This window comes from Megascapheus bottae, chromosome 6 (assembly GCF_031878675.1).
Source record: "Megascapheus bottae isolate mThoBot1 chromosome 6, mThoBot2.hap1, whole genome shotgun sequence".
Taxonomy (NCBI): domain Eukaryota; kingdom Metazoa; phylum Chordata; class Mammalia; order Rodentia; family Geomyidae; genus Megascapheus; species Megascapheus bottae.
In genome coordinates, this window is record NC_143514.1 from 81278640 (window position 1) to 81304263 (window position 25624).

At 54.8% G+C, this 25624-nt stretch overlaps 1 protein-coding gene across 9 annotated transcripts in view; it reads right to left on the reverse strand.

Moving 5' to 3' along the window:
* Positions 1-25624, reverse strand: part of Kcnab2 (potassium voltage-gated channel subfamily A regulatory beta subunit 2) — a 77954-nt gene that overhangs the window by 16845 nt on the left and 35485 nt on the right. For 5 of the 9 annotated variants that reach the window (XM_090335953.1, XM_090335960.1, XM_090335958.1 and 2 more), the window contains exons 2-5: positions 24890-25018; positions 23955-23996; positions 4619-4662; positions 3863-3900 (exon numbers count right to left, since the gene is read on the reverse strand). In XM_090335953.1, coding sequence (XP_090192079.1) covers positions 3863-3900; positions 4619-4662; positions 23955-23996; positions 24890-24966 — 201 coding nt within the window. In that variant the 5' untranslated portion in view covers positions 24967-25018. Of the gene's footprint in view, positions 1-3862; positions 3901-4618; positions 4663-16293; positions 16527-23954; positions 23997-24889; positions 25019-25624 lie in introns of those variants that run through there. The other 4 variants (XM_090335959.1, XM_090335961.1, XM_090335963.1 and 1 more) reach the window with 2 other exon arrangements.

The following is a 25624-nucleotide window of genomic DNA, read 5'->3' on the forward strand; positions in this document are numbered from 1 at the left end:
TGGAGAGCTTGCCTAGCATGCATGAAGACCCAGGTTCCATTCCTTGGTACCACATATATAGAAAAAGCTGGAAGTGATGCTGTGGCTCAAGTGGTAGAGCCTCAGCCTTGAGAAAGCCCAAGGACAGTGCTCAGGCCCTGAGTGCAAGCTCAGGATTGACAAAAAGAAAAAAAAAGTATCAACAAGGTAAATGCATCATTGCTCACCACTCCCAGGGGCCTGCAGCCCTCTGGGCAGCCTGTGGCTGGCCCCACCAGGCACTGTTCTTCTGGGTGGCTCGTCTTCACGTGGACCACCTGTGATGCGTGGCGCTGGCCTGAGCCACATCCAGAGCCAAGCTCCACCCTGGCCTTGCGAGTTGAGGATCTGCTGCATTTTGAGCAGGTCCAGGGGCACAGATGCACAAAATGAAGATCTAAGAAGTCTCAAATTCCTGGGTAGCAGTGGTGAGGCTACGAAGACCAGGGGCAGGCCATGTCTTCTGTGCTGAAGCCCTCCAGGGACTGCTACTCCAGATCATCAGGCCCTACATCCCGACCTCACACCCCCATCCCAACATGCAGCCTCTGCCCTCAGCTCCGTGGCCCGGCCCTCAGGCACGCTCTCTTGCTTCTTCCTATCCCTCACCCAGCCCACCTCATTCTGCTCCTCTTCTCTGGGGGTCACTGTCATGGCACCCCAAAAGGTCTGGTGTCCCCAGGCCCCTCAAGTGTTTGTGCAGGTTGGAAAGTGACTTTGCAGAGGGAACTATATTAAAATTATTCTTGAATGGGTCACTACAAGTGTCCCTGCATGAGGGAGGCAGCAGAGATTTCACACAATCAGGAGGAGGACATAAAGTGCCCTGCCACAGAGAGGGTGGGGGGAGAGTGAGGTGATCAGCAGACAGCAGGAGCCTTACCTCACAGCACTGATCTCACATCTTGGCCTCTGAGGATACGTGTGTGTGTGTGTGTGTGTGTGTGTGTGTGTGTGCTCGCGTGCACACGTGCACATGCAAGTAATGGAGATTAAACTTAGCACCTCAAGCTCTTGCTTGGCCTTTTCTGCCCAAGGCTGGTATGCTACCACTTGAGCCACACCGCCATGTCTGACACTTTGGTGGTTAATAGAAGATAAGGAATAAGGGTCTCATGGCTTTCCTGCCTGGCTTTGAACTGGGATCCTCAGGCCTCAGCCTCCTGAGTAGCTTGGATTACCCTTTGTTTTGGAAGTCACCTGGTGGGCCGTCATTTGTATAGTACCACAGGACACTGGTACATTCTCCTCCGCTCATTACCCATCAGGGTCAGCACGTGCTTCCTGCTTCCTGTGCTTGTCTTCTGTGACAGACAGCCGCCAAAGGCTCACTGAGCACACATGGAAAGACAGCCATCCTCTGGCTGGGGAGCTGGTGGCCCTGGACTGGCCACTCCTGTTGCCTCCTCATTGTCCTGGCCCTGCTGTGCCCCCCTCCCCATGGTCTCCTCTCCTTGAGGACGATAACCCTAAGCACGCCTGTCCAGAGGGGCAGAGCCTGGCCAACCCTGTGGCTGGCAGGCCCCAGGACCTCAAATGCTCTCAGCATCCTAAAGATGGAGAACCAGTCCTAATGCCCGCTATGATGATGGGTTGATGAGTTTAACTGTGACCCTGTGACGCAGGGCATGGGTGACTGTGGCTACGGGAGGTTTTAGGAGTGCATGCTCTTTCTGTACATTGCCATGACGCAAGGGTCTCCTCGAACCTGTGTGCTCTCCTCTCAGAACTGCAGTGCTGGCTGGGGGCATGGCCTAGTGGTAGAGGGCTTGACTAGCAGGCACCAGGACCCGTGTTCGATTCCTCGGTACCACCTACCAGCCAGAAGTGGTGCCGTGGCTCTAGTCGTAGAGCTCTAGCTTTGAGGAAGCCCAAGGACAGTGCTCAGGCCCTGAGCAAAAAAAAAAAAAAAAGACTGGCAAAAAAATATAGAACTTCAGGGCTAATGCACAGACCTTATTAGAAGGTGCTGTTTATATTTATTGTTTAACTGAACCTCTACTGTGTGACTCTGGTTCTTTCCAGTGTCAGAGATACAGAATGGGAGTCAGAAGCAACCTCTGCAAGGTGGTCAATGTCAGGTGATGACAGAGGCCACCCCCTCCCCAGTCAGTGAAGAAGGCTGCACAGGTACGAAGGAACCCTGAAAATGGCCAATTGCACATTTCATGTGTTTGGTTAAAAATTACTGCAAAAATGCAGTGTAAAGTAGCCCTGATGCTCTGGTCATCTCAACCAGGCAGGCACCTGCAGAGCAAGGGCCTGATCTTCTGCTTCCCGACAGCAGCCAGGGCCACCCACACTTGACATATCCAACTTTTTGACAATAAAGATAGGATTTAATACAGGAATTCTTCTTGCTCCTTCAGACTGCCGCCTCAGTCTTTCAGAACCCTGATACTGTCATGTATTATGTCCTCTGTCATGCAGCGATGTCAGAGACTTCATCGTGTCACTGTACTCCTGAGGGAGACTGGAGACTCGGTGGTGGGTCACCCAGAGCTACTATGGGGTCATTCGTCAATGGTCTCTGGTGTGACCAACTTGTCACGCTAGGGAATGTCAGATGTCACAGGACGGCTCATGTCTCACAATGATGTCACAATGATATCACTGTCTGGGCAACGATGCCCTGCATGGATTCTTCCAAACACATAGAAGGTGAAACGAGCCAGGTGCCGAGACCCACGCCTGTCTGTAACCCTCGTTACCAAGGAGGCTAAGATCTGAGCATCACAGTTCTAAGCCAACACATGAAACTCCAGGTAACCAGGAAAAGGCCAGAGCTGTGGCTCAGGTAGTAGGGTATCAGCCTCGAGTAAAAAAAGCTAAGGGACAGTGCCCAGGGCTTGAGTTCAAACCCTAGTACCAGAATATACACACACACTCAAAAAAATAAAAAAAGCGAAACAAGTGAGGCACTACTTATTGAGAGCAAACCACAGAGGCTCCGATTTCACCTCTAAGTGCACAGAACCAATCTGGTGGGCTCAGATGAAGCGCTTGGCCTTAGAAATTCCTGACTTCATCCTAAAATGGCCCACATCCAGCCACCTTAGAACATGGGGAGTGGAGAGGACGCAAATAGTTCTAAGACGAGCTACTGACAAAAACCCAAAGTGCACAGGGCTGCATTTACAAGTTGACAAAAGCCAAGATTCCTCTGAAAACCGAGCAACTGCAGCTAACGAGGTCTCAAATCAATTACTTTTCAAATGCAACTCTTCCAACAGAGGAAGGAGGTCATGTATGCCTGTGTGTCTGGCACAGGTGCCCTGCAGACACCAGGCTCTTTCCAGGTACTCCCCCCACTGCTGTCTAGAGCATAACCTGTCTGGAAATCCATCCCCCTCCCTCTGAGTCTAGGTGGCTCTCCCTTTAGGTCCTCCTTGTATCCCAACAGTGCAGGGAGGAGGGCTAGCCAATGTGCTTGACTGCATGTGAGCAGTGGCACTTTGGGGACAGTGCTGTTAGGAGCTTGGAAGGACATCAACCCACTCAGAGTCTTTGGGGAGACTGCAGAAGCCGCACTGAAATGCTCACAGTGGGCACGCACTGATGTCTTGCACTCACAGAGGTGCACTGAAGAGGCAATTTGGGTCTGGGTGAATGCGGGTTCTCAGGTGTCTGACACCTATGCCAGAAGTTTCTGGGAGTGGAGGGGCTTACTGAAGGACACAGATGCCAGTAAGGGCATGGCACCAGAGATCACGCCTTTCTTGGCCTGTCTTGCGTGCTGCACTCATGGGGCAGAGCAGAGAGAGCAGTGCGGCACGCACCGCTGTGGTTACGGTGCCAGGAGGGAGCCCTTGCTGGACACTGGGTCCAGGGAGCCCCATCTTACCTCATCGGTGATCTGGCCTCCGAAGGTTACCCACGTTCCTGGAAGGAAGCACACAGGTTCAAGTCAGACCGTGTACTGGGGCCAGATCTGTCCCATGGGGGCTCAAACCTAGGCTGTAGGGCCAGGCTGAGGGGACCGTCACAGGCAGACCTACTGTCTGCAGTCCTGTATAGGGACATCTGACACTCAGGGCAAGTCTCCAAACTGAGGAGGCAGGAAGGAGTCTTTTGGGTAGACAGCCGGCTGAGAGCCCAGGAGAGCTGGGTTCTCTGAAAGGGACCACTGACCTGGCTCCTGTTCCAGCCCCCATTCCACCTGGAAGCAATGGGCAGAATGGTCCAGGCAAAGACCAGGCTGTTGTTGCGGGGGGGGGGCTATCAAGGCCAGAGGGGCCTATTTTGTACACCATCAAAGAGGACAGGGGATTCTTAGGACGGAGCTCAAGTCTGGAGAGAGAAAGAGGGAAAAATCAGAGGTCTTTCCTGGGAAAGTCTCTCTGGGAAGCTGAACCCAGGAAGAACTCTTCCCAGCCTGCCCAGGGCTGGCCATGCTCAGACAGTCTGCTGAGGGCTTGGGGCTGGGTGCAAGGGGCCCCTGTTTCCTCTGCCAATCTGCCAAGGCTGCAGCCCTGTCTGCTGTCTCCCTGCCTGCCTCCTGGTTACCATAGCAACACAGCCCCCGCCCCCTCCCAACCCTGGGCTCTGGCCCTCCCATAGCCACTGCTGCTTCCATGATGGGGAAGGATCCCATGCTCACCGAGCCCCAGGCAGGAGACCCGCAGGCCAGACTTGCCCAGATTCCTGAGAAAAAGAAAAAACAAACCTCGATTGAGTCTTCAACGTTGGGGTAAGAAGCCTCTAGCCAGGCTGGGCTGTGAAGCCTCCCTTGTCTGTTCCCCCACCAGCCCTTCCCCCCTGCCCTAGGGGCGACACACCATCTCCTGGGCCCTCACTGGGCCTGGCTGTCCCACCACCATGCCAAGGGGCGCCATCTTGTAGGGGCTGCGGAGGGACTGACTTAGGCCTGTGGTGTGCCCCTGGGATACAGGGCTAAGTTCTCCTCTCCCATCTTTACCAGAGGTCACACTGTGACTCTGTAGGTCACTGCCCCACCTGGAGAGCTGGGTGGGGGTTGGCCCTCGTCACCTGGAGGGGTGTACTTGAGGGCCCATGCCGGGCCCCAGCCACCGCTGGATCCTTAGCGTGCTGTGGAGAGTGGAAGTTTTCTCCCAGGACTGGCCTGCCTGCCCACCCTAGCTCAGGAGGGTGACGGGCCCATAGGGAAGTGGCGGGCTGGGGGCAAGGGCGTCCTGTAGCCATGTCCTTCACAGCTGAGTTGGGCAGGCCTCTTGCTCGTGGTCCTCATGGTACAGGCACTTGGTCACGTGGGGACATTGAGCATGGAGTGGGGAGCCAGCAGACGTCTCTGAGTGCAGGCCCACTGAGGTGCGATGTGCCCATCCAGTCTTAGGTGACATGGGTGTGGCCCGCCCAGATGGTGAGGTTGGCAGGTGGCAGGGGTGTCACAGCCCCAGCGAAGCCACAGCCTATCTGGGGCCAGACTCACTTCCCTAGTGAAGGGGGCAGGGTTCCCAGCCCTGCTCAGCACATCTCATCTCCCTGACGGGGGTTCAGCCAGGGTGCTGAGAGCTAGTGGTCCTTCCTCGGGACTCAGCACCCCAGAGGCTCTGCTTCTTCTACCTTTGGAGGAGTCTTCGTCATCCTCGGATCACTCCACGTGAGTCTGGCCCCCTAGGAAGGTGGCATGGGGCTTTCCACGTCTCAGGTCCACTCTACCCTTCCACAGACTGGGGGGGGGGGGGTTCCCTGGCTGCAGATCCCTGCTGGATCTTGCCTGGATCAAGAGTGCTCGTGGCATGGGTGTGTGCAGAATCTTATTAAGCCTGCTCACCCAGGTGACGGTAGTGTTAAACGGTTCAGCTTTCTTTCACACTTTCCAGTTAAAATCAGTCCAGTGCCAGCTGAGTCCTCCCACAGGAGGGCTTTTTCCCCCCTCTAGTGAGAAGTTAAAAGCAGCAGATTTCTCTTTCAGGGAGAACATTGGGTGGCTCTGAAGCTGGCACTCAAGCCTTCCCCACTGTTGGAAGGATGAGATGACACTAGTGGGAGGAGTGGGCCACAGGACACAAATGTGTCCCTTCCCAAAGGCAAAGTATCCAGTGAGATGGCGCAGGACGTGGGGAAAGTCCTTTCCCTTGTACAAAATAGACAGGGATGAATCAGGGTCTTCAATACAACTGTGTTGAAAGAAGATGAGGTTTCTGGGTTTTATGTCCCCTTTTCAGCCAGTGAACTAATCTCACAGTGCCCAAAGTCTTGTATGCCTACACCAACCCATGCCACATTCTGCCAGGGCAGACGAATGGACGGCCTGACTTTATCCAAGGTAAGTTCCGTGAGTGTGGTGTCTACTGAGTAGAAAGGGAGATTTCCTCCATGCTGGGTAGAAAGTAACGGGCTTAGCACGGAGGCTGATGCTTATAATCTTAGCTGCTTGAGGGTTGAGGTTCAAAATGAGCCCGGGCAGGAAAGTCTATGAGACATCTCCAATAAGAAGCCAACCCAAGCAGGAAAATCTTATGCCTCTTTTCTCCAGTGAGCCGTCAGAAAGTCAGAAGAGGCAAAGATCAAGTGGGAGCACACCCTCCTGGAGCAACAAAAAAAAAGCTAAGGGAGAGTGATCAGGCTCTGCATTCAAGCCCCGGGATCAGCAAACACAAGTAACTGGTGGACCTTGACCAAGTTTCTCAGAAGAGATGGAAGCCCAGCAAGACCTGAGGGTCTGGATCTGCACACCCCTTGGGAGATGCAGGCCTTCTTTCCTGAAATACACACAGACGCCCATACCGTTACGGCCCCGGCTGCTAGGTCAGCGTGTTCACAGAGCCTGGACCCCACTGGTCCTGGTCTCATCAATGCAGGCATCTGGCAGGAAGGCGGGGCCTCTGCCTTTGCCTAAGTGGCCACAATTTCTGGGCCTTGAACCCAGAGCCTGGGCAGTTCTTGGACTTTCTCAAGGCTAGAGCTCTACCACTTGGGCCACAGCACCACTTCTGGCTGGGTCTGTGCAAATGAACCCAGGAAACGAACCCAGGTCTTGGTGCATGCTAGGCAAGCACTCTACCACTAGGCCACACTCCCGGCCCCAGTCAGAAGGTTTTAGGCATACTTTCCTGAGAAATCTCCTTTTATCAGTATAGTTCTGGGGCTAGCACTCCAACCCAGGCCCTCGGATGTTTATGGGGAAGCAGGTGAGGACATGAGACAAAACCGGGAGCAAGGACACCTGTGGCCCGCCCGTTGGGGAGGAGAGTAAGACTTCTGCTCTTGAGTCTTACTGTCTGGGTTTGGCTGGCTCGAGGCAGACCTGCTTCCCCAAAAGGCTGTGAGCTGTTTTTGGGTGTTGGGTAGGGACCCAGGGCGAGTGGCTCTTCAGTGGCTTCTCCACCCACCACCCACAGAAATACACGAACAAAACTAGGACACTGCACGATGCTGGAATTACCCAGCTCGACTCGCTTCCCAGTTAAAATGATGGTATTAGTTCTGCCATCTGCTCCCAGGCCTCGGGAGAAGGAAGGAGAAAGGACAGGCTAGCTCCAGGCTGAGCACTTTCTATATACGTACGGCTGTGCGGTGGGGGCGGGAGCTCTGCCCTACAGCTCAGATGGGGCCTGCTGCTCCTGGAACTTTCAAGACTCAAAACCCACCATCTCAGGATCTTTCGTTTCTGTTCTTTCCCTTCCAGTACTGGTCCTTGAACTCAAGGCACTGTCCTTAGTCTTTTTCACTCAAGGCTGGAGTTCTACCATTTGATCTACACCTCTTCTGGCTTTCTGATGGTTAACTGGAGATAAGAGTCATACAAATTTTCCTGCCTGGGTTGGCTCTGAATTGTGGGCCTCGGCTCTCAGTTTCCCAAATAGCGAGTAGGTAGAATGAGCCACTCACATCATCCACTGATTTCTTTCTCCTAATTAGTATGACATAATGTTAAAATACTTGGTCAAAACCTCCAAACGCCAAACCTCCAAACCAAACATTGTTGGTCTTGGCTGGTTGGTTCCTTGTCTCTGCCTAGGTTTAGAAAAATGACTAAAAAGAACTCTTGGCTTTGCTAGAGGCAGGCAGCAGTACCTGTCAGATAGCCATGGGTTTCCCGGCACGGCTAAGCACTGACATTCCAGACTTTCAAAGAATTAGAACTGGAAGACGCCAGGAAGTTACAGGTTCCTTTAAAATGGAGTTCAGGGCATTTCGTCTTAGACATCTGGTTAGAGGACAAGATGTAGATCAGGTGCAGGGAGGGCAAGCCTGCGTTGGTAAGGGGTTTGAGAGGTGAGGGAGATGACTGTTTCCCCCTTAGCATCTGGCTCAGCTGTCACTCAGAACAAGCCACAGGGTGGTGGTTAATCTTGGTTGTCAACTTGATGGGACTGACAGCTGCCTGGCTGATTAATGAGGTGCACCTCTGGGCGGGCCTGTGTTTGCAGAGATGCTCTGATCTAATCAGTGGTTTAATTCCTTGATGGATTGTTGGGAGGTGGGGAGAGGCAGGGAGGTGGGGCCTGTTGGGTCACTGGGGGTGCGTCCTGGGGTTCTGCCTTGGCCACTTCCTATCTCCACTCTCAGTTTCCAGCAGGGAGCTGTTGGGCCCTATCATACCTTCCTCACCAAATGACTGAACCCCCTGAACCCCAGAGTCGGCTCAAAGGGCTCTGAAGCCCTGAATCTGTTCAATGGTCTGCCTCATTCCTGAACTCCAGGCTGCGTGTGGCCCCACCATGGGCTAGGATCTGTCTGCTCTTTTATTGGAGAAAGGGCTCCTGTGGCTAGAAGTGCTGAAAGCGAATGTGAAGCTGGGTCCCCAGGCAGCAAACCCTTCACTGCCCTGCCTCTGTTGTGTACATGCACACGTGTGCACACACACGTACAGCTACATGTGCACATAGGGGATCGGCCTTCATTGAGTCTCAGAATCATCTTCATGGTGATTCCTATGCATAGAAACAGACTATTAACTCTTCATTTGATGCTTTTTTTTTTTTTTGCCAGTCCTGGGGCTCGCACGCAGGCCTGAGCACTGTCCTTGGGCACTTGAGCCACAGTGCCACTTCCAGCTTTCTGTATGTATGTGGTACCGAGGAATCAAACCCATGGCTTCGTTCATGCTAGGCAAGCACTGTACCACTAGGCCATACTTCAGCCCTCATCTGATGATTCCTGATTGACTTCAAAGTTGCAGCAGGTAAACTGTATGTCTCTAAACTATAGGTTTCATACCCATATTTACTCCTGCCTTTGATCCCCACTTAACCAAGGATAGACACTTCAAAGCTTTTAGAACACAGAATTCTCTTCTGGGTCATCCTCACCAAACAGGGGATAGGGACTAAAGTCCTTTGCCCTGGAGGCCCAAGAGCACCCCAGGTCCACGGGGGCCTGGGGGCGGGGGGCGGAGACAGGTATGTGAGCACAGATGCAGGACTACACCACATCAGGATCCATCCCTAGACGCAGAGCTTAGATGCAGATCCTCCGCCCTGTTGCCTCCTGGCTTGGCTCTGGGGAGGTTTAAGTGCCCAACTCAGGTACGGGAGCCACTCTCAATATTTTCTGAGATGGCACCAATGCAAGGTCCATTTCCAGGCTATTTCCTTCCAGCATTCCTAGAGCCATCTGTGCTGTGACGGCTTCAGCTTACTGAGAGGCAGAACGGCCCCTGGCTCCTGCTTTGAAAGCAGAGCTCTTAACTGGCCTTTCCTGCCTGCTCAGGCCACATGTGGCAGTGACCTTTTCTCCAGGAACTCCTTGTGCAGGTGCAAAGGACCTGGAGTCAGGGTCTGAAGTGGCTGGACCACAACAGGGTGGCAGAGCCCCACTTCCATCCTTGGGCATATAAGCAAGGCTTCAGGGGGGCTGGGACGCCGGGGGTGGTAGGGGGAGGGAGGTCCTGCTGCAGACACTCTCATCTTCCCCATGTAAGACAGAAGGCAGAATGAGGAGGAGCACGGAGCCCTTGGGGAGGGGAGCCAGGCAGCCTGGGCTGACCGGTGCCTGCTGGGGCCAGGGTCCCTGCTGGAGGAATCCAGGCCTGGCTCTGGAAAGCGCCTCTACCACAGGGGTCACCTGAGAGCCTCAACTCCAGATGAATGCTGCAAATATCTCAGACCACCCACCGCATCTTCTGGGCCTCTGTGCTCAGAAGACAGGAGGATGGGGTCCCTGGGGGAGCAGCGGCGCAGTCTGATGTGAAGGCTTGGTGACTACATTGGGCCCCTAGAAAAGGAACAGAGGACGGCGAGTATTCGCACCCCTTCTACAGTTGTAGAGAAGTGACCGGGGGCTGAGCAGCGCCTCAACGTCATTCTTACCAAGTATGCCAAACGCTAAGCGCCCCCTCCTTCAGGGCGCCCCGCGCGCTGCCCAAGGCAAGAGGAGTGGGCTCTGCAGACAGGAGGAAGCGGCGGCCCCCACCCACAGGGCCCTCGTACCTATATCGCATGCCAGGCTGCTTCACACTGGCATCGCCAGTGCTTGGGGCACTCTGCACGGACAGCTGTCCCAGGCTCCGGGCCACCATGGCCACGGCACGGAAGCGGCTGCGGGTGCCCGGGCTGGGGCTGCCGGCTGCCGGCCGGCCCAGCCGCTCCTCCGCACCCCGGCTCTTGAGGCTGTGCTCAGAGCACACGAAGGACACCTGCATCCTGAGGCCGGGTTCTGCTCCTGGCTGTCAGTCCCTTCAGCCTGGGCTTAGAAGTCATCCATCCCCCTCGCAGACCGGGACAAGACTATCCCGGAGGCACAGAGGTGGAGATTGCAGATGCAGTGGAGAAGAGGTGTGTGTGGGGGGCCTGTCGAAGGGCATCCGAATTCCAGAGGGCGCTGGACAGGACCTTCCCCAGAGGAGTCAACGATGGAGGTGGGAGGCGGAGGTCCAGGGGTGAGGGCCCATCTCCACTGTCCTCTCACGCCTGCTCTGTCCCACGCTGCTCCCACTCTGTTCCCGGCAGCTCCACGAGTGCTGGGCAGGGCCTGGCTGTGAGGGGCTTCCTGGCTGCAGAGCGGGGCCAGCACGGTCGGTCAAGGTCTCCTCTGTGTGTCCTGGGCCTGAGCAGCGCCTCTGTGGCTGCCCTTCCTGGGCTGAGGCGGGCGGGCTGCAGGGAGCAGCTGCTTCTCTGGGCTTCCCCAGATTCTCTCTCTCGGCTCGCTCCTGGCTCTGCACACAGGGTGGCTGAGGCTCCCACAGAGTCCACGAGGCAGCCAGCAAGAGGCGCTGGCAGCGCTGGAGATTCATTATTCATGACACAGGATGCACAGCCGCCCGCCCTGCCTGTCCCTGGAGGCTAGCACTGGCTGCTCCAGGCTGACCTGCTGCCCCAGGCCAGGGCAGGCGATGCCAGCTCAGGCAGAGCATGCCCAGAACCAGCGCCCAGCCCCACCCCTGCAGGGTCATTGTTGTTGAGGGATGTTCACTACGGTCTGCACAGGGAGAAGCCAGGTCACCGCAATCACGGAGGAGAAAACCCACTCTGTCTCAGGGACAATAACATGCACGGCCAAGGGAAGGGACCAGGGTCAGGGGACAGAAAAATGCCAGCACTCAAAGTTCTTATGCTCCGACAGACATCATTAAGTATTTTGTGAATAAACAAGGACATGAACGAATGAACGAATGAATGAACGTTCTTTCTCCATGTGTGCTCTACCCGGGAAAGAAAGAAATGAATGTTTTTTCTCTCCAGTCACATTCTCCCCAGCTGGCTCTGCCATCTGACCCCGAGCACACCCTGCAGGGTAGACCCCTGCCAGAACTTTCCTCTAGTCTTGCCAGGGTGCAGGCAAGCAGGAGTCTAGTCTTAACTCTGTGTGACCACAGGAGTGCTGCGGCCTGAGGGGGTGTACTGTCCTTCCCAGCTGGACCTCGCAAAGCCCTTTATACTAACCAGCTGCCTATCTCTGCCTCCGGCAGGACCCAGAAAAGAATATACCCAGATGCCCTGCTTTTGGACACAGACATTAAGAATGAAACCTGTCCAGGTCTGGCTGTCGCTACTCATGAGACAGGTGAGCCATCCCCGATGCTGTCCTCAGGCAGAAAGAATACAAAACTGGGCCCTAGGTCAGGTCACGTGGGCAAGGAGCTCAGATGTGATTCTGGTCCTGGGTAAGAGTGTACTCACCATTAAAACAACCAACAGGGGCTGGGAGTTTACCCTAGTGGTAGAGTGCTTGCCTAGCATGCACGAAGACCTGGGTTCAATTCCTCGGTACCACATACATAGAAAAAAAGCTGGAAATGGTGCTGAGGCTCAAGTGGTAGAGCTCTAGCCCTGAGAAAGTCCAAGGACAGTGCTCAGGCCCTGAGCTCAAGCCCAGGACTGGTAAAAAAACAAAACAAAACAAAAAACAAACCAACAATAAACAAATAACATGGTTTAGTCATAAACAATTACATGTGAAAAACAGGCCCACCTTCCACCTATGGTGTGCCTGGCACTATTGCAGGGCCTCAATCTCCAGGACAGAACAGCTCCTTCAAAATCAGATCAGGACATCAGTGGAGAGGTCACAGATTTAAGAATTCAGGTCCCACCCAGACAGACGTGACCAGCAGCTGTTTTCAGTAGGAACTTGAAGATATACACTGTAAATTTACACTTTTTGTCAGTCATAAGACTTGAACTCAGGGCCTGGGAACCGTCCCTGAGCTTTTTCTGCTCAAGGCTAGCACTCTACCACTTCGAGCCACAGCTACAATTCTGGCTTTTTCTGAGTAGTTTATTAGAGATGAAAGAGTCTCGTGGACTTTCCTACCCAAGCTAGCTTCTTTTTTTTTTTTTGCCAGTCCTGGGCTTGAGCTCAGGGCCTGAGCACTGTCCTTGGGTTTTCTCAAGGTTAGAGCTCTACCACTTGAGCCTCAGCACCACTCCCGGCTTTTTTCTGTGTATGTGGTACCGAGGAATCGAACCCGGGTCTTCATGCATGCTAGGCAAGAACTCTACCACTAGGCCAAACTCCTGGCCCGCAAGCTAGCTTCTTATCATGATCCTCAGTCATGAAAGAACACACCCTATGATTTCACTAATGCAAAAAAACCAGAAGCTGATAGCAGATTAATGGCTGCCAAGTTGGGGTGACAGCATGGAGTAATAATAAAAAGGTATGGGAGGTTTTGGGAGGATGGGGTGGTGAATATGGCTCTAAAAAGTATCTGTGATTTTTGCACAATGTTGTGAGTCAAACTGTTGGGTTACACACTTTAAGTGGGAGAACAGTCTGCTCCCTATCAATCACATCAAACTTTATCTACTTTTAGTGCCTCAGCACCTTTGTTCTCACTGTTCCCCATGGTAGAACCATTCCAGTTTCTCTCTAAAGGGCCTTTCCTTTCAGACATGCCTGTGAGGAATACAGAGTGAATTCCAGACATGTGCCAGGCGCCTTGAAGCCAGCCTGAGTAGAAGTGCCACGCATGCACGATGGCCCGTAAGTCTTCAACAGACTCCTGCCACCAAAGTGGCCAGCTCCTCTGAGAGGCCTCAAGTGGAAGCTCTGCTGTGTCCACAGAACACACCAAAGAGCATTTCTGGGATGGAAGATGCTGACTCAGCCACCCCGGGTTCAGGTTCTGCCTCAGTGGGCCTGGATGGACAGGAATGTTGGGATTGAGCCAAGTCCTCTCGCAAGAGGGAGGTCCAGCTGCAACGGAAGGGGGTGGATATTCTGTCCTGGGTGGGGAGCCCCATGGAGGCCTCCAGACCTTGAGTAGAAGTTTTGGAAGTGGGTCTGGCTTTGATCTTCCCATCCCTATCCTCTCAGGAGCCTAGGCATGATCCACCATGCCAGAACCCTGTCCCTTAATCGCACCAGTTGAAAACAGTCTAACAACTTACAATGAGATCATGAGGAAGGCCCATATGGCGCAGTCTTTACCTCAAGGTATCATCTTTTCATATTAACATTTAAGACCACGTTTACCTGAATCCTAGCCTGGTGACCAAAAGACTCAACACTGGGATGGCAGGTCTACTTTCTTGAATATCTGGTGGCCTGCGAGTCACCCAACGGACAGCAAGATGGCATTTAGTAGACAGAACAGACACCCTGCGGGGAATTGGCCCTTGGCCCATTGACTGCTGAAGGCTCGGGCTGTCTCCTCATCCCCCCTCCCTCATGCTATCTAAAAGGTGCCTGCAGGGACCCTATTTCTAAATAAGGGCAAATTTCAAGGCTGGGCATCGACAGAATTTGGGAGACAAGCGGGGCTGTCTTGGAGACCCAGGTCTGGTATTCTCTGCCCCTCCACTTAGTTCTTTCAGTTGGGTCATCTGGTCTTGTCTCCTGTCACCTGCCTGGAGGTTTTCCCTTGTAGCCCCACTGACTCCTCTCTCAGAGGGTTCAGCCCTCAGCTCCCCCCTGGCCTCCTCTGGTCAGCCTTCCTGCTGCCTGAGCTCTGCTGCCTGGTCCTGCTTTGTGGCCGCAGGTCGGCTGGTGTCATGTGACCCTGCTCACACACTGCTGGCTTCCCCTCTGCTTCTGCACTGGGGTGCATGGGGAGGGGACCCCACTGAGTCGCTTACGACTATCTAGCCCAGTGCTTGGTTTATTCAGTGTTCTCTGGACAAACACCTGTGAATTGTCCGTGATTCGCCAAAGCGGATGAGAATCAGCGCTTGGGAGTCTCCCTCCTGAGCAGTTTCCACCGGTTAGCTCAGCTGGGGTTCCTACCCGTCCACGTGTCCTCCCATACAGCTGGATTTAAACTCCAAAGCCTTTTAAATTCTGCCATCTAATGGACTCCCAGAAGAAATGTTGTGTTCCTTTAATGGACTCCCAGAAGAAATGTTGTGTTCCTTTAAACTACAACTGCCCGTCCAAACAATGGGCTGGAAAACAAAACAGTGTCCACAGGTCCTGGCCTTGGCTTCCTCTCCAGAGAACAGCCAGCCATCCCTGGGCCTGAGATTCTGGAAGCCAAAGCTCTGGGTTTGAGGGTTAAACATAGGACTACCAGATAAGTCTGAACTTCAGATAAAAAGGTAACTTTTATTTTTGTGTCAGCCCTGGGGCTTGAACTCAGGGCCTGGGCCCTGCTCCTGAGCTTCTTTGGCTCAAGGCTAGAACTCCACCACTTAAGCCACAGTGCTACTTCTATCTTTTCTGAGTTTATTCTCCAATAAAGAGTCTCAACGACTTTCCTGCCTGGGCTGGCTTTGAATGGCAATACTCGGATTTCGGCTTCCTGGGTAATAAGGATTACAGGTGTGAGCCCCTAGCATCTGGCTAACAGGTAACTTTTTATTATAAACATATCTCAAGAGGCCAGGAGTTTGGCCTAGTGGTAGAGGGCTTGCCTAGCATGCACGAAGACCTGGGTTCAATTCCTCAGTAGCACTTACACAGAAAAAAGCCGAAAATGATGCTGAGGCTCAAGTGGTAGAGCTCTAGTCTTGAGAAAGTCCAAGGACAGTGCTCAGACCCTGAGCTCAAGCCAAGGACTGGCAAAAAAAAAAAAAAAGAAAAAATCCCAAATAATTAAAAAACTATTTACTCTTTAAACCTGAAATTCCAACTTGTGGCATCATGTGTTCTCTTTTTCTTTTGAAGTGCTAGAGGTGGAGCCAGGGCCTTATGAATGCCAGGCAAGTGCTGTACCACTGAGCTGTGCCCTAACCCAGCAGGCTTTCTTTCCTTTGCTATACCGGGAAGACCTACAAGGATGGGTGAGAATGGTCCCCTCTGGCTGAGCAGCTCTGAGAAGAGCTTTTCCCTGGAGGCACAGGAAACAATGCTGTACATCTGCAATCTACAAGAATTTATAAACAACAGCAACAACAAAGTCTAGCAAATGATTTTTGGTCCTTTTGGAGAAAGGCTGGAGTGGTGCGGGTGGGCGCTATCCAGGGTGCTGAATTCAAAGCTGGACAAGTTCAAAACAGTGTCCTTTGGAGATGCCAGGACCCTCAGAGATGCCTACATGCAGATGTGTGAATATTTAACTCATGGCCGCCACCAGCTACAGCCAGTTTCCCATGGAAAGCCTAGTAGAAGGACACAAAGGGAAACCTGTCTTTGTCCCAGAATAGAGCCTAGGTTTCTGCTGCCAGGATGGCTTGGTTAACTCTACCACTGGAGCTGCAGCACCACTTCCAGCTTTTTCTATATACATGGCACTGAGGAATTGAACCCAGATCTTCGTGCACGCTAGGCCACACTCCAGGCCCCTCCCCAAACGCTTTAGCAGCACGTATTTTTGGATATGGAGGCCTCTCTGTGACAGGCTTTCAGTTTCTTCTTGGATATGTTTCCGCCCCCTTCTCTACACGACAGAACTGCCAGCGGTGTCTCCTGGGCCGCGTCCCCCTCTGTCTGCAGGGCCCTGCCCTTGCCCCTTGGCCCGGCCCTTACCGATACTTCATGCCTGTGCGCTGGGCGGTGCAGCCGTCCAGGGAGAGACTGTGCATGAGGAGGAAGCTCTCCACGTTCCTGGCCTGGGCGGCCGCCCGCACCTCCCGCAGCCGCCGCAGCTCCAGCGTGTCTGTCTGGCGGACGGGGTGCAGGGCCCAGTCTGAGTGGCACCTACTGCTCACGCTCCGCAGACTTTCGCTGTACGTCATGGACAGCATGGTGCTGCCTGGCCCGGGAGCTGCCGCTGTCCAGACGGGAAATGCCCAGAGGTGTGGGTTAGAGGCTGTGCCAAAGCCCTTTGGGCCCCAGGCTGGCCCCTGGGGCAGTGAAATCACCTCCAATGCGAGGTGCCAACAAGAGGTGCTGGTGCCCTGGGCGAACACATACCTCGGCTTGTGATTCCGGCACATGCTGGAAACCGAGCGCCATCCTGTGCCCCTGCAGCCGAGAGCCAAGCAGGAGCCAAGCTGCATTCCGGGTGGGAGCTCGGTGCTCTGAATGTTCCCGTGGAAGTGGGGTGGGCCATGCAGAGCCTGGGCCCCTGAGCACAGGACCAGGGGTGATTCCCAGCAGCGCCCTATCATGGCGGCAGCTTGCCCCTCACGCCTGTCCCGCCCCACCAGGGTCCCCCTTGCTCTGGCACCTTGGGAGGGAAGGACCACCCCCCGGGGCACTGTCTGTGTACAGAAGCCCCAGGGCCCCAGCCAAGTGCTGACTGGGTACTCTACAGCTCCACAAGGGTCAGGAAGTTATAGTCCAGGGATCTTTCCAAAAGAAAGACTGGACAGAATGTGCCGAGGGGGATGGGTCACGGTGAACAGGGAAGGAGGTTCATCTGGAGATCAGTAAATTTCACAATACATGTGTTAAGAGGCATTTTTTTTGGTGTGTGTTGGTATTAGAGCATAAACTCAAGGCCTACACACTATCCTTTAGCTTCCCCCCCCCTCCCCTAAAGCTGGCACTCCACCACTTGAACCACAGCTCCACTTCCAGATTTTTCATGGACAATTACAGATAAGAGCTTCATGGACTTTTCAGCCTAGGCTGGCTTTGAACTGTGATCCTCAAATCTCAGTCTCCTGAATTGCTACGATTACAGGCATGAGCTACCACTGACCAGAAAGAAGCACTGTTAGAGCGTCACTTGAACTAATAGATATGTACGCTCAGAAACCAAGAACAAGAAAATACCCACTGACAGGAAACAAGAGGGGTTGGAGGCAGGGTTCAAGAAGTAGAGTGTCTGCCTAACTGCCTAACACATAGCCCCAAGTTCAAGTCCCAGGAGCACCACAAAGAAAAGGGGTAAACATGGGACGGTTGTGTGGTAGTCACGGCTGTGGTCCCAACACAGTACACACCTGATCTGAGCTACACAGTGCAAAACAACCCCCTAAAATCCAATGGGAATCTAATACATAAAACGGGACTCCACTGACAGAGTTGACACAGGTACCGTTACGAAGGAATATGACATCTCAACAGGAACTGACACCCCATGAGGCCCAAGGAACAGGGGAGAAGTAAAAGAACAGGCGGAGGAAGGCATGCACTGGGGGTGCAGCCTGCAATCCTGACTACTTAGGAGGCTGCGATCCAGAGGACTGAGGTTCAAAGACATCCTCACTCCCCATTCCTCTCCGCCAGAGGTTCACTGCTGCCCAGATGCTGCATGTTTGGCAGGCCACCACAGCCCCTTAGATGGAACCCTCGTCTCAGCAGTCAGCAGTGCCTTGGGCTCCTGGAGCTCAGCCCAGGTCCCAGGAAGAGAGCCAGACCTGTCCCACCCTCTGCTTCTTCCTGGAGGAGCCAAGGTCACCGTGGAGGCTCGGGTGGGGTCTGCAGGGCAGGGCTGGCCTTTCCTCTGCTCAGTGTGCTCCTTGTCCTCAGGGTCAGGGGAAAGACGCACAAAGGCAGGGTCTGAGGTGAACTCCACGTGGTGGGCGCTGTCAGGAGTGACCGGCCGGGGGGAGTGTGCCCCTGGGAAGTGGCCAGCTCTAGGAGCGCCACAGCTGTCCTTCTCATGGTGGTTTCCCTCACTCAGGGACGTCAGGGTGCTGTCCCCATCCAGCTCACGTGTCTGGAAGTGGAAAGTGGGTTTAGAGAGACACTGGAGAGACGAGGGGTTCAGGCCTTAGCCCGCTGCCCTGGACAGGCTGGATTCCTCCAGCTTGCTTGTGGGCAGCCCTTCATGGCCTCTCATGCCCACCCGGGAGCCACCTTCCCCATTCTACTCCATACAGCCTCTTTCCTGCCCTCCTGCTGTTTCCCTCTCGGTGGCGGGTGTGCCAGGGCAGGCTCTTTCTCTGCCTGCCCTTTCCCTGCAGTGTCCTCAGAGCAACAGGAGTCTTTGGAAAGATCCACACGGTGCCACAAGTGGCCCTCTCTCTGCCATGGGCGTGGGTGCCACCTGGGAACTTTCATTCCCTATGGCTCTTCGCCTTGGGGTGGAGCTGCACCATTCTAGACGCGAAAGCAGGAATGGCTGCCCCAGCCACGAGAGCCCTATCTTCCAGAAGAACCCAGTATCCGGGAAGGGTCTCCAGCTATGGAGGGTTGCCACAATCGCACTAGCAGCAGTGCCAGCTGTCTTTCCCTCCTCCCTGCTGCAGGCTGGCCACTGTCCTTCTGGTTGAAGGGCAGCTTCTGAGGAGGCTGCGTGTCTGGCTGGTGGCTATATGTGGGTGAATGAATATCAGCCCTTGCTTCCCCCGGGTCCTGTTCAGAGAGAAGGCCAGCCCGGCAGGCTGCAGCTACGGCTTCTTCCCGAAAAGCAGGGCCCAGCTCCAATGCTCATATTCCCAGCCAGGCCCAGCCAGGCTGAGATCAATAACCATTAGCTTTTAAGACATTACCCAGAAAAAGCAACCCTGGTCTGGCCAAGGCCCTGGTGTGGGATGAGGGCTGAGCTGAGCTGCAGGGCTGGGCTGGGCGGTTGGCTGTGACCCACTCAGCACCACCCAGGAAGGCATCTCGCTCTCTGCATCTGCTAAGTGGGACAGGCAGAGGCTGCCGCAGGCTGTGCCATTGAGCGGGACAACTGGGCAGAGCTGGTGGCGCGTGTAGGCGTGTGCCTCGCAGAGGGACGGCAGCCACGGCGTGGCAGTGACACCAGTTAAGCAAATGTCCCGGAGAGAAGAATGTATGATCTGACCTCTGCGAGAGGGGACAAGTGACCTGAAGCTGACATGAGCCCAGGGAGCCATGCAGACACCAAATGTCACTAGGAAATGTCCAACAGGATAAAATACACACTGATAATTGACACTGAATGGCTACTGGAATAAAGCATACACCGCTAAATGCACTGATAATTGTTCTTATGGAGAACATGTACCTTTTTGATGAGGTGGATAGTGGGTGGGTTTGGAATGGAGTGGGGGGGCAGGAAAGAACAGGCCTGGTAGCTCAGCCAGCCCTCTCTGTAGGGGCCACAGTCCCCGTGCTTATGACTTTCCTTGTAATGAATGGGGAGCCCAGGTGTCCTGCTTAAGCTTAGTGTCAGGGACTCCTGGATAGAGAAGTAGGGGTGTGGTGGTCTGGGCCTGTGGTAGAGGGGTGAGGGGCACAGACCTGCGCCCTCCAAAGGGGGGTCCATGGCTTAGGATGGGGCCGTGAGGTAGGTGGAGACTCCAAGATGGAGCTACAAGGCTGTGCTGTGCTGGACAGTGTGTGTGGATGGCACAGGCAAGCTCTGGGGTCCTGTCCTGGACTGTCTGAGGGGTAAAGTTCAGGCTGCTTTTCCAAGGGTGAGTAGCAGAGTGAGGTCATTGGATAAGTGTCCCCAAGAAGGGACTGCCAGTGAGAAAGAAAGGAAGCCCACGCCTGGGTCTTCAGCCTTGGTTCCCAGCCCATCCCAGGGTAAATGGGTGAATGAATGGGTAAGGGTCTCTGAACGCTGATGCTGTCCCTCACTGGGGCTCAGGACCCCTCCCCCCAGTAGTGGATGCTAACCACAGGGCACCTGGAAGTTCTCTCCTGTGCAGGGCCCGCCTTCCGCCAATCTATTCCCGTTGCCTGGGGCTCAGGGGAATTCACGTGAATGAACACCATGACATGGAAAAATGAAACAATGCCATTAACCTCATTAAGCCAGTCGGACTCGCCACCTCTCTCCCAAGCCTGCCTTCTACCTGGGATTTCTCAGCTGGGGTCTGTTCCCTGCCAGCCACCCATGCCCGACACGTGGGGCCAAGCCGGAAGCCTGCCCGCCTCCGTCACACAATGACACCTGTCTAGAAACCAGAGGCCAGCCAGAGTTCTTGAAAGGGGAAACGTTGGGAAGCAGTCACCCATTTGAGAACAACTCTGCAACCCACACCCCAGCATGGCAACACAGTCACTTCTGCTCAGAGAATCGGCAAACAGGCAAACCCGGACCCAAACAAGCGGCCTGGCTCCCTCAGGCACAGCACCCTCCCCTTTCCCAGCCAGGTGGGGGAACAAGGAACCTTAATCCAGGGGGAAGCCCAGCAAAGGAAGAAAGGAGGTTGGCCGGCCAGGACTGCGCAGGGTGGGAGGCAAGCAGGCTCAAGCGTGGGACGCGGGGTGGCTCTGGAGCTGCCAGGCAGGAGCCCCTAACCCTCCTCTGTCCAGCATCATCGCCTCCAGTTTATGCCAGAGCTGGCTTTTTCTTTGAGGCTATCTACTTGGAAGAAATGCAGAAGGTCTTGTTTCAGACCAGCCCGAAGCATCAGCAAATAGCACCCCCTCTGTCACTTTAGTTCCTGGGGATACCTGCCACCAAGCAGTGCCCCCACAAAAGGAGGCAGCTGCAGTATCTGTGCCGGGGGGGCCCGAAGGCCGACTCACCTGCCTCGGCGGGCGGCTGCTTGTTACAAGGGCGGCCGTGGAGTTATTAGGGATGAGAGGATTTGTGCAGCGGCGGCTTCATTAGGGAGTGTCGCTGCCGAGCGCCAGAAGCAATTGGTGATTGCGAGAGTCCCACACGGGTGGACTTTGGAGGCAGCAAGTCCATTAGCTCTATTAGGGCGTTTTCAGTTTTCATCTCGGTGGAAGAGGTTGAATTATTCACGAGTGCCTCTTCCCCTAAGTGCAGCGCTGTGGTGCAGCCTGGCAATGCCCACTCTTGGCACTCGGGGTTGGGGTGCAGTATGAGGTGGGGTCCTGCTCTCTCCTCGGCTTCCTCCCGCTGCCTCCACCCACCCTGAGGGCCAGAGACATGGATTCCGGGAGCCACAGGTAGGAAGGGGCAGGCAGGCCGTGCTCTTTGCTATCCAAGCAGAGGACTCAGCTCGTTTCCACCCACTCTATTCCAAATGGTAATAGGGGAGTCGGGGTCCCCAAGGCACGTGGTAACCACCCAAGCAGCGGGCCTGGGGCCGGGTGAGGTGTGATCCCGATACATGAGATGTTCCTCCCTCTACTGCATGTACCCCACACAGCTTATCCCCTACTGTCAGTACTTATTAACGGATGGAAGGTTCTGGAAGCCCACTAGACACCACATTGATGGTCCCTTCTGGAAGGGCACAGCATGCTCAGCACACGTCGCGATGTGGAGGTTAGAAAAGGCTTTGAAACTACTCTTTATGAGACCGAGGCCTGGTGGGAGGCTAGACGCTAAGACCTTCCCCCAGGGGACTGCCTGTCACTCCAGCCTCCAGCCGCCAACCGAATCCCTGCTGGAAGATGACGTCCTGATCAGAAGACACAGCAGTGCCTGCTGGACTCTGGGTCGAGACAGAGCTGTGTCTCTCATACAGACAGACAGACAGACAGACAGACAGACAGACAGTTGGGGCAGTGTCCCCTGAGGGATAAGACAGGAGTCAATGTAGGTGTAGAGAAGGCAAACCAAGCAGAAGGACACAGAATCCCCGGGGGCGGTGGTGGGTTGGCACGTGGAAGGCAGGGTCAGCTGGACTGGGAAGGTTTTCCTTCAGGCAGGCCTGCTGCTGTGGGTAGGGTCTGGGCAGGTCCCCCAGGGGTCTACCTGCTGTAGGCCAGGTTGGGAGGTGGTGTGCCTTGAAGAGGCAGGGCCTGATAGAAGTGCTTTAGGTCATGGGGGATGAGCTCACAGAGAAGACAGCAGCTCCTGTGGGGCCCTATGTGGATTCTCGACAGAGTGGACTGGGTCCCCGTGGGGCTGCTCCACTCTGGAGCCGTCCCCCACAGCTCCTGCTCTCCACCGTGGGGTCCTCTTCAGAAGCCAGCTGATGGCCCTTGGACAGCGACTGTGAGCGACTTAACCCTCTTCACTGCGGTCAGCCTGCCTCAGTTCCCCACAGAAACACGAACCAGCCTGGTCCTCAGCCTGCCTACTGTGTGGCAGTCTGAAGCTTGCACGCCCGTGGTCTTCACCTCCCTGTGCCTTTCGGAGTCTCAGGCCCTTCCAGGCCCTGAAGTCACGTGTCCTGACTTCCTCCATTCATGCCCTGAGCCCCCTCGCCCCCAGCTCTCTCACCACAGCTCTGCCCCTTTCATCTTTCCTGGCTTGCTACCTGGTCTCCTAGCATCCGGTCCTCCTGGCTATCCATCCTCCTCACTGCCACACCAGCTCTGATCCTGGCACTCCTTGAACACCACTGACAGTTCCCCAGTGGCCACCAAATCCACCCAAACGCCTCCGCTTGGCACGCCAGGCCCTTCCCCACCCATCCCAATCTGCCTGTCTCATCTGTCACATGGTTGGTGGCCTGGCCCTGTTTTCGTGCACACCTCCACACGTGGCTGCTGCATCCACTGGAATGTTCTCCAGTCTCAGTGTGGAATCTTGTCCAGCCTTCAAGGTCCTGCTATCAAGACCCCCCGAGCTGCCTCCTCCTCTGTGAGGTTTTCCCAGACTCCTTGAGCCGGGAGTGATTATGCTGTTCAGAGCCCAACAACACTCTGGACTTCAGATGCTCCCGAGTTCTGAGGTAGACTGCATCATTGTGCCGAATCCTTCCCCTTCTCCGACCCACAGCCTTCGCTGTACAGCCACACAGTTCCTCTCACAGAAGGGAGGAATGCATTTGGCCTTCTGCTGGCTCTGGACATGTCACCTGTTTTGCTTTGGCCATTTGGCACTGTGGCTTGGGGTTCTGTGTTTCACCATTCTCTGTGCAGAGCTGACCGATGCAGCACTTTGCTCACTTGTCTGGGAGCTGCTCAGAAAGACACTGGGACCTCAACCCGAATCTACATCTCATGGGCGCCCCAAGGCCTCCAACGCACACAAAAGCTTCACAGCTTACAGATCGGCCCCAACGCACAGGCAAAAGGGAGAGGGGATGGACTCCCACGATGCCATTACCTTGGATACCCAAAGAAGCACAAACCCGTACCTCAGGCAGGCAGTAGCATCACGGCTGGGGACAGAACCCAGGGCCTCATGCATCCCAGGCAAGTGCCCGGCCACGGAGCCACAACCCCAGCCCAGCCAACCAGTGGTTTTGTTTGGCTGAGAGCTAGGCAAGTACAGAAGTGCATTTGCTCAAGTCGAAGTTGGTAGGTTAACCCACACAATTAACATCCAACAGCACATTAAAAAAGAAAACCCATGGCGTTACATACGTGTGGATGGTACTGAGAGACAGGTAGAACCTGGTGTCATCAGAGACAGCGCCAGCCAGCACAGGCAGGATGGACACAGCCCACCCACCCACACCCTGGTGGTTCCACTCGCTGGGTTCAAAGGAGAAAGGACGCATTACCTGTAAAACTGGAGCTGCCTTTTGGGACTCCCATATCGAGTACTTCGGACAGCAGTGGAGGAAAAGGGGGAGGAGAGGAGAGAAGAGAGACAGTGCACAATTGGCATCAACCACAGGCAGGCGCCAACTCAGACCGCATCACCAACATCCAGCAGCCCCTGCTCCGCCCTCTTCCAGCTCTGGCCGGCGCTTACGACGCACAGCCAGGCACCAAACGCTCTGCAGCAGCGCCACCCAGTGGACCCCGAGCACAGGCCTGGAGCCTCGCACGTCTCAAGCTAAACCTCTCGGGTTAGTTTGTTTCAGAAGATGCTTGCTAGCACGTATTAGAACCATACCATACCGACACCCTGCCTGTGATTTCTGGGCCATTTTCAGGACAGACATTCCTTTCCCCGGCAGTCATTCTGGCTCAGACCCTGAGAACTATCTCCATGAGTCTGAAGTCTTTTCTGGTGGTGACAGTGACATTGGTGTCCTGTGCTCCATCTAGACCCAGCAGCTCTCAACAGCGACCTCTGCAGGTAGCCCGTCGGCCAAACACTCCCAGAGCTGGAAGTGACTGCCACAAGGTCAAAGTTGCTCTGTGAGCTTTGGCTGCTCCCAGATGGCTGATGTGGCCATGAGCCCTGTCCACAACGGAAGGCAGGAAAGTCCTTTTACTCACTGTCGGGTCTCCCTCTTAATCTCAAAGTCAGGTTTGGAAGTCAGGGACCGGAAAGGAATCTATCCTGGCTCAGTTCCTCTCAGTCTTTATCACGAAAGCTTCCATTCCTTCTTTGAGAGTCCTCTGTACCTAACAGATCTGTGGGCTTTGTGTAGGCCTCCCCCACCCCTCCCCACCTCCCAAAGGAGGGTGGTGGCCTCAAAGATGCCCCTCTTCAGAAACAAGACTGGCCCTGGCGGGGCCCTGGTGAGGAGGAGGCGTGGCTCACCTGTAAATCATTCCAGGAGATCCTGTCTGTCGCAGGGAGAGCCGAGCTGGGGAGCCTGTGGTTGATTCTGGATACATGGAGCCGGCCTCACTTGTCCAGACCTGTTTGCCTTTTCACACAAGGAAATTTCTGGAAGCAAAGCAAATGGGATGGTGGTTAAAAGTATCATCCAGGGTAAGCCACAAAGCCCTGTGATCCTCGAGGGGCAGAGGCTATTTGAGGTCCCAGCATATCTGCCTGTCCTGTGACCAACCCAGGGACTCAGACAGGTAGATCATCAAATGGTGTCTGTGAAGGACTCCACTCCTCCCTTCACGTCCTGCTGGTGCTCCCTGCCGTCCACCAGCAACCTCTGTTTTTTCTGGAACCAGGAATGGGTTTTCCTGCATGTCTCAGCTTCAGTCTGTCCTCCCTGAAACTGGCACTGCCACGCCCAGGGTGGCGTCAGGCCTTCTCTTATTCCAAACTTCAGCACACAGCAGCTTCCTGTGCTTGTTTCTAGCATCTAAGGAACTTGTCAGATAACACCCGGGACCCTGGCTTTCGGAGTTCCCTTTCCTGGGCAGTTCCTTCCCTGTGGGTGTGGCTCGACCTCGTGCCACTTGTGGGAAAGACAGGACTCTCACTTCTGTGACGGAGCAGCACAGATTATGACTTGTGGCTGGCTGACTCTCCCGTCCTGTGGCAAGAACCAAGGGCAGCCTCTGGCCATAGACCACTGAGTGAATCCTCAGG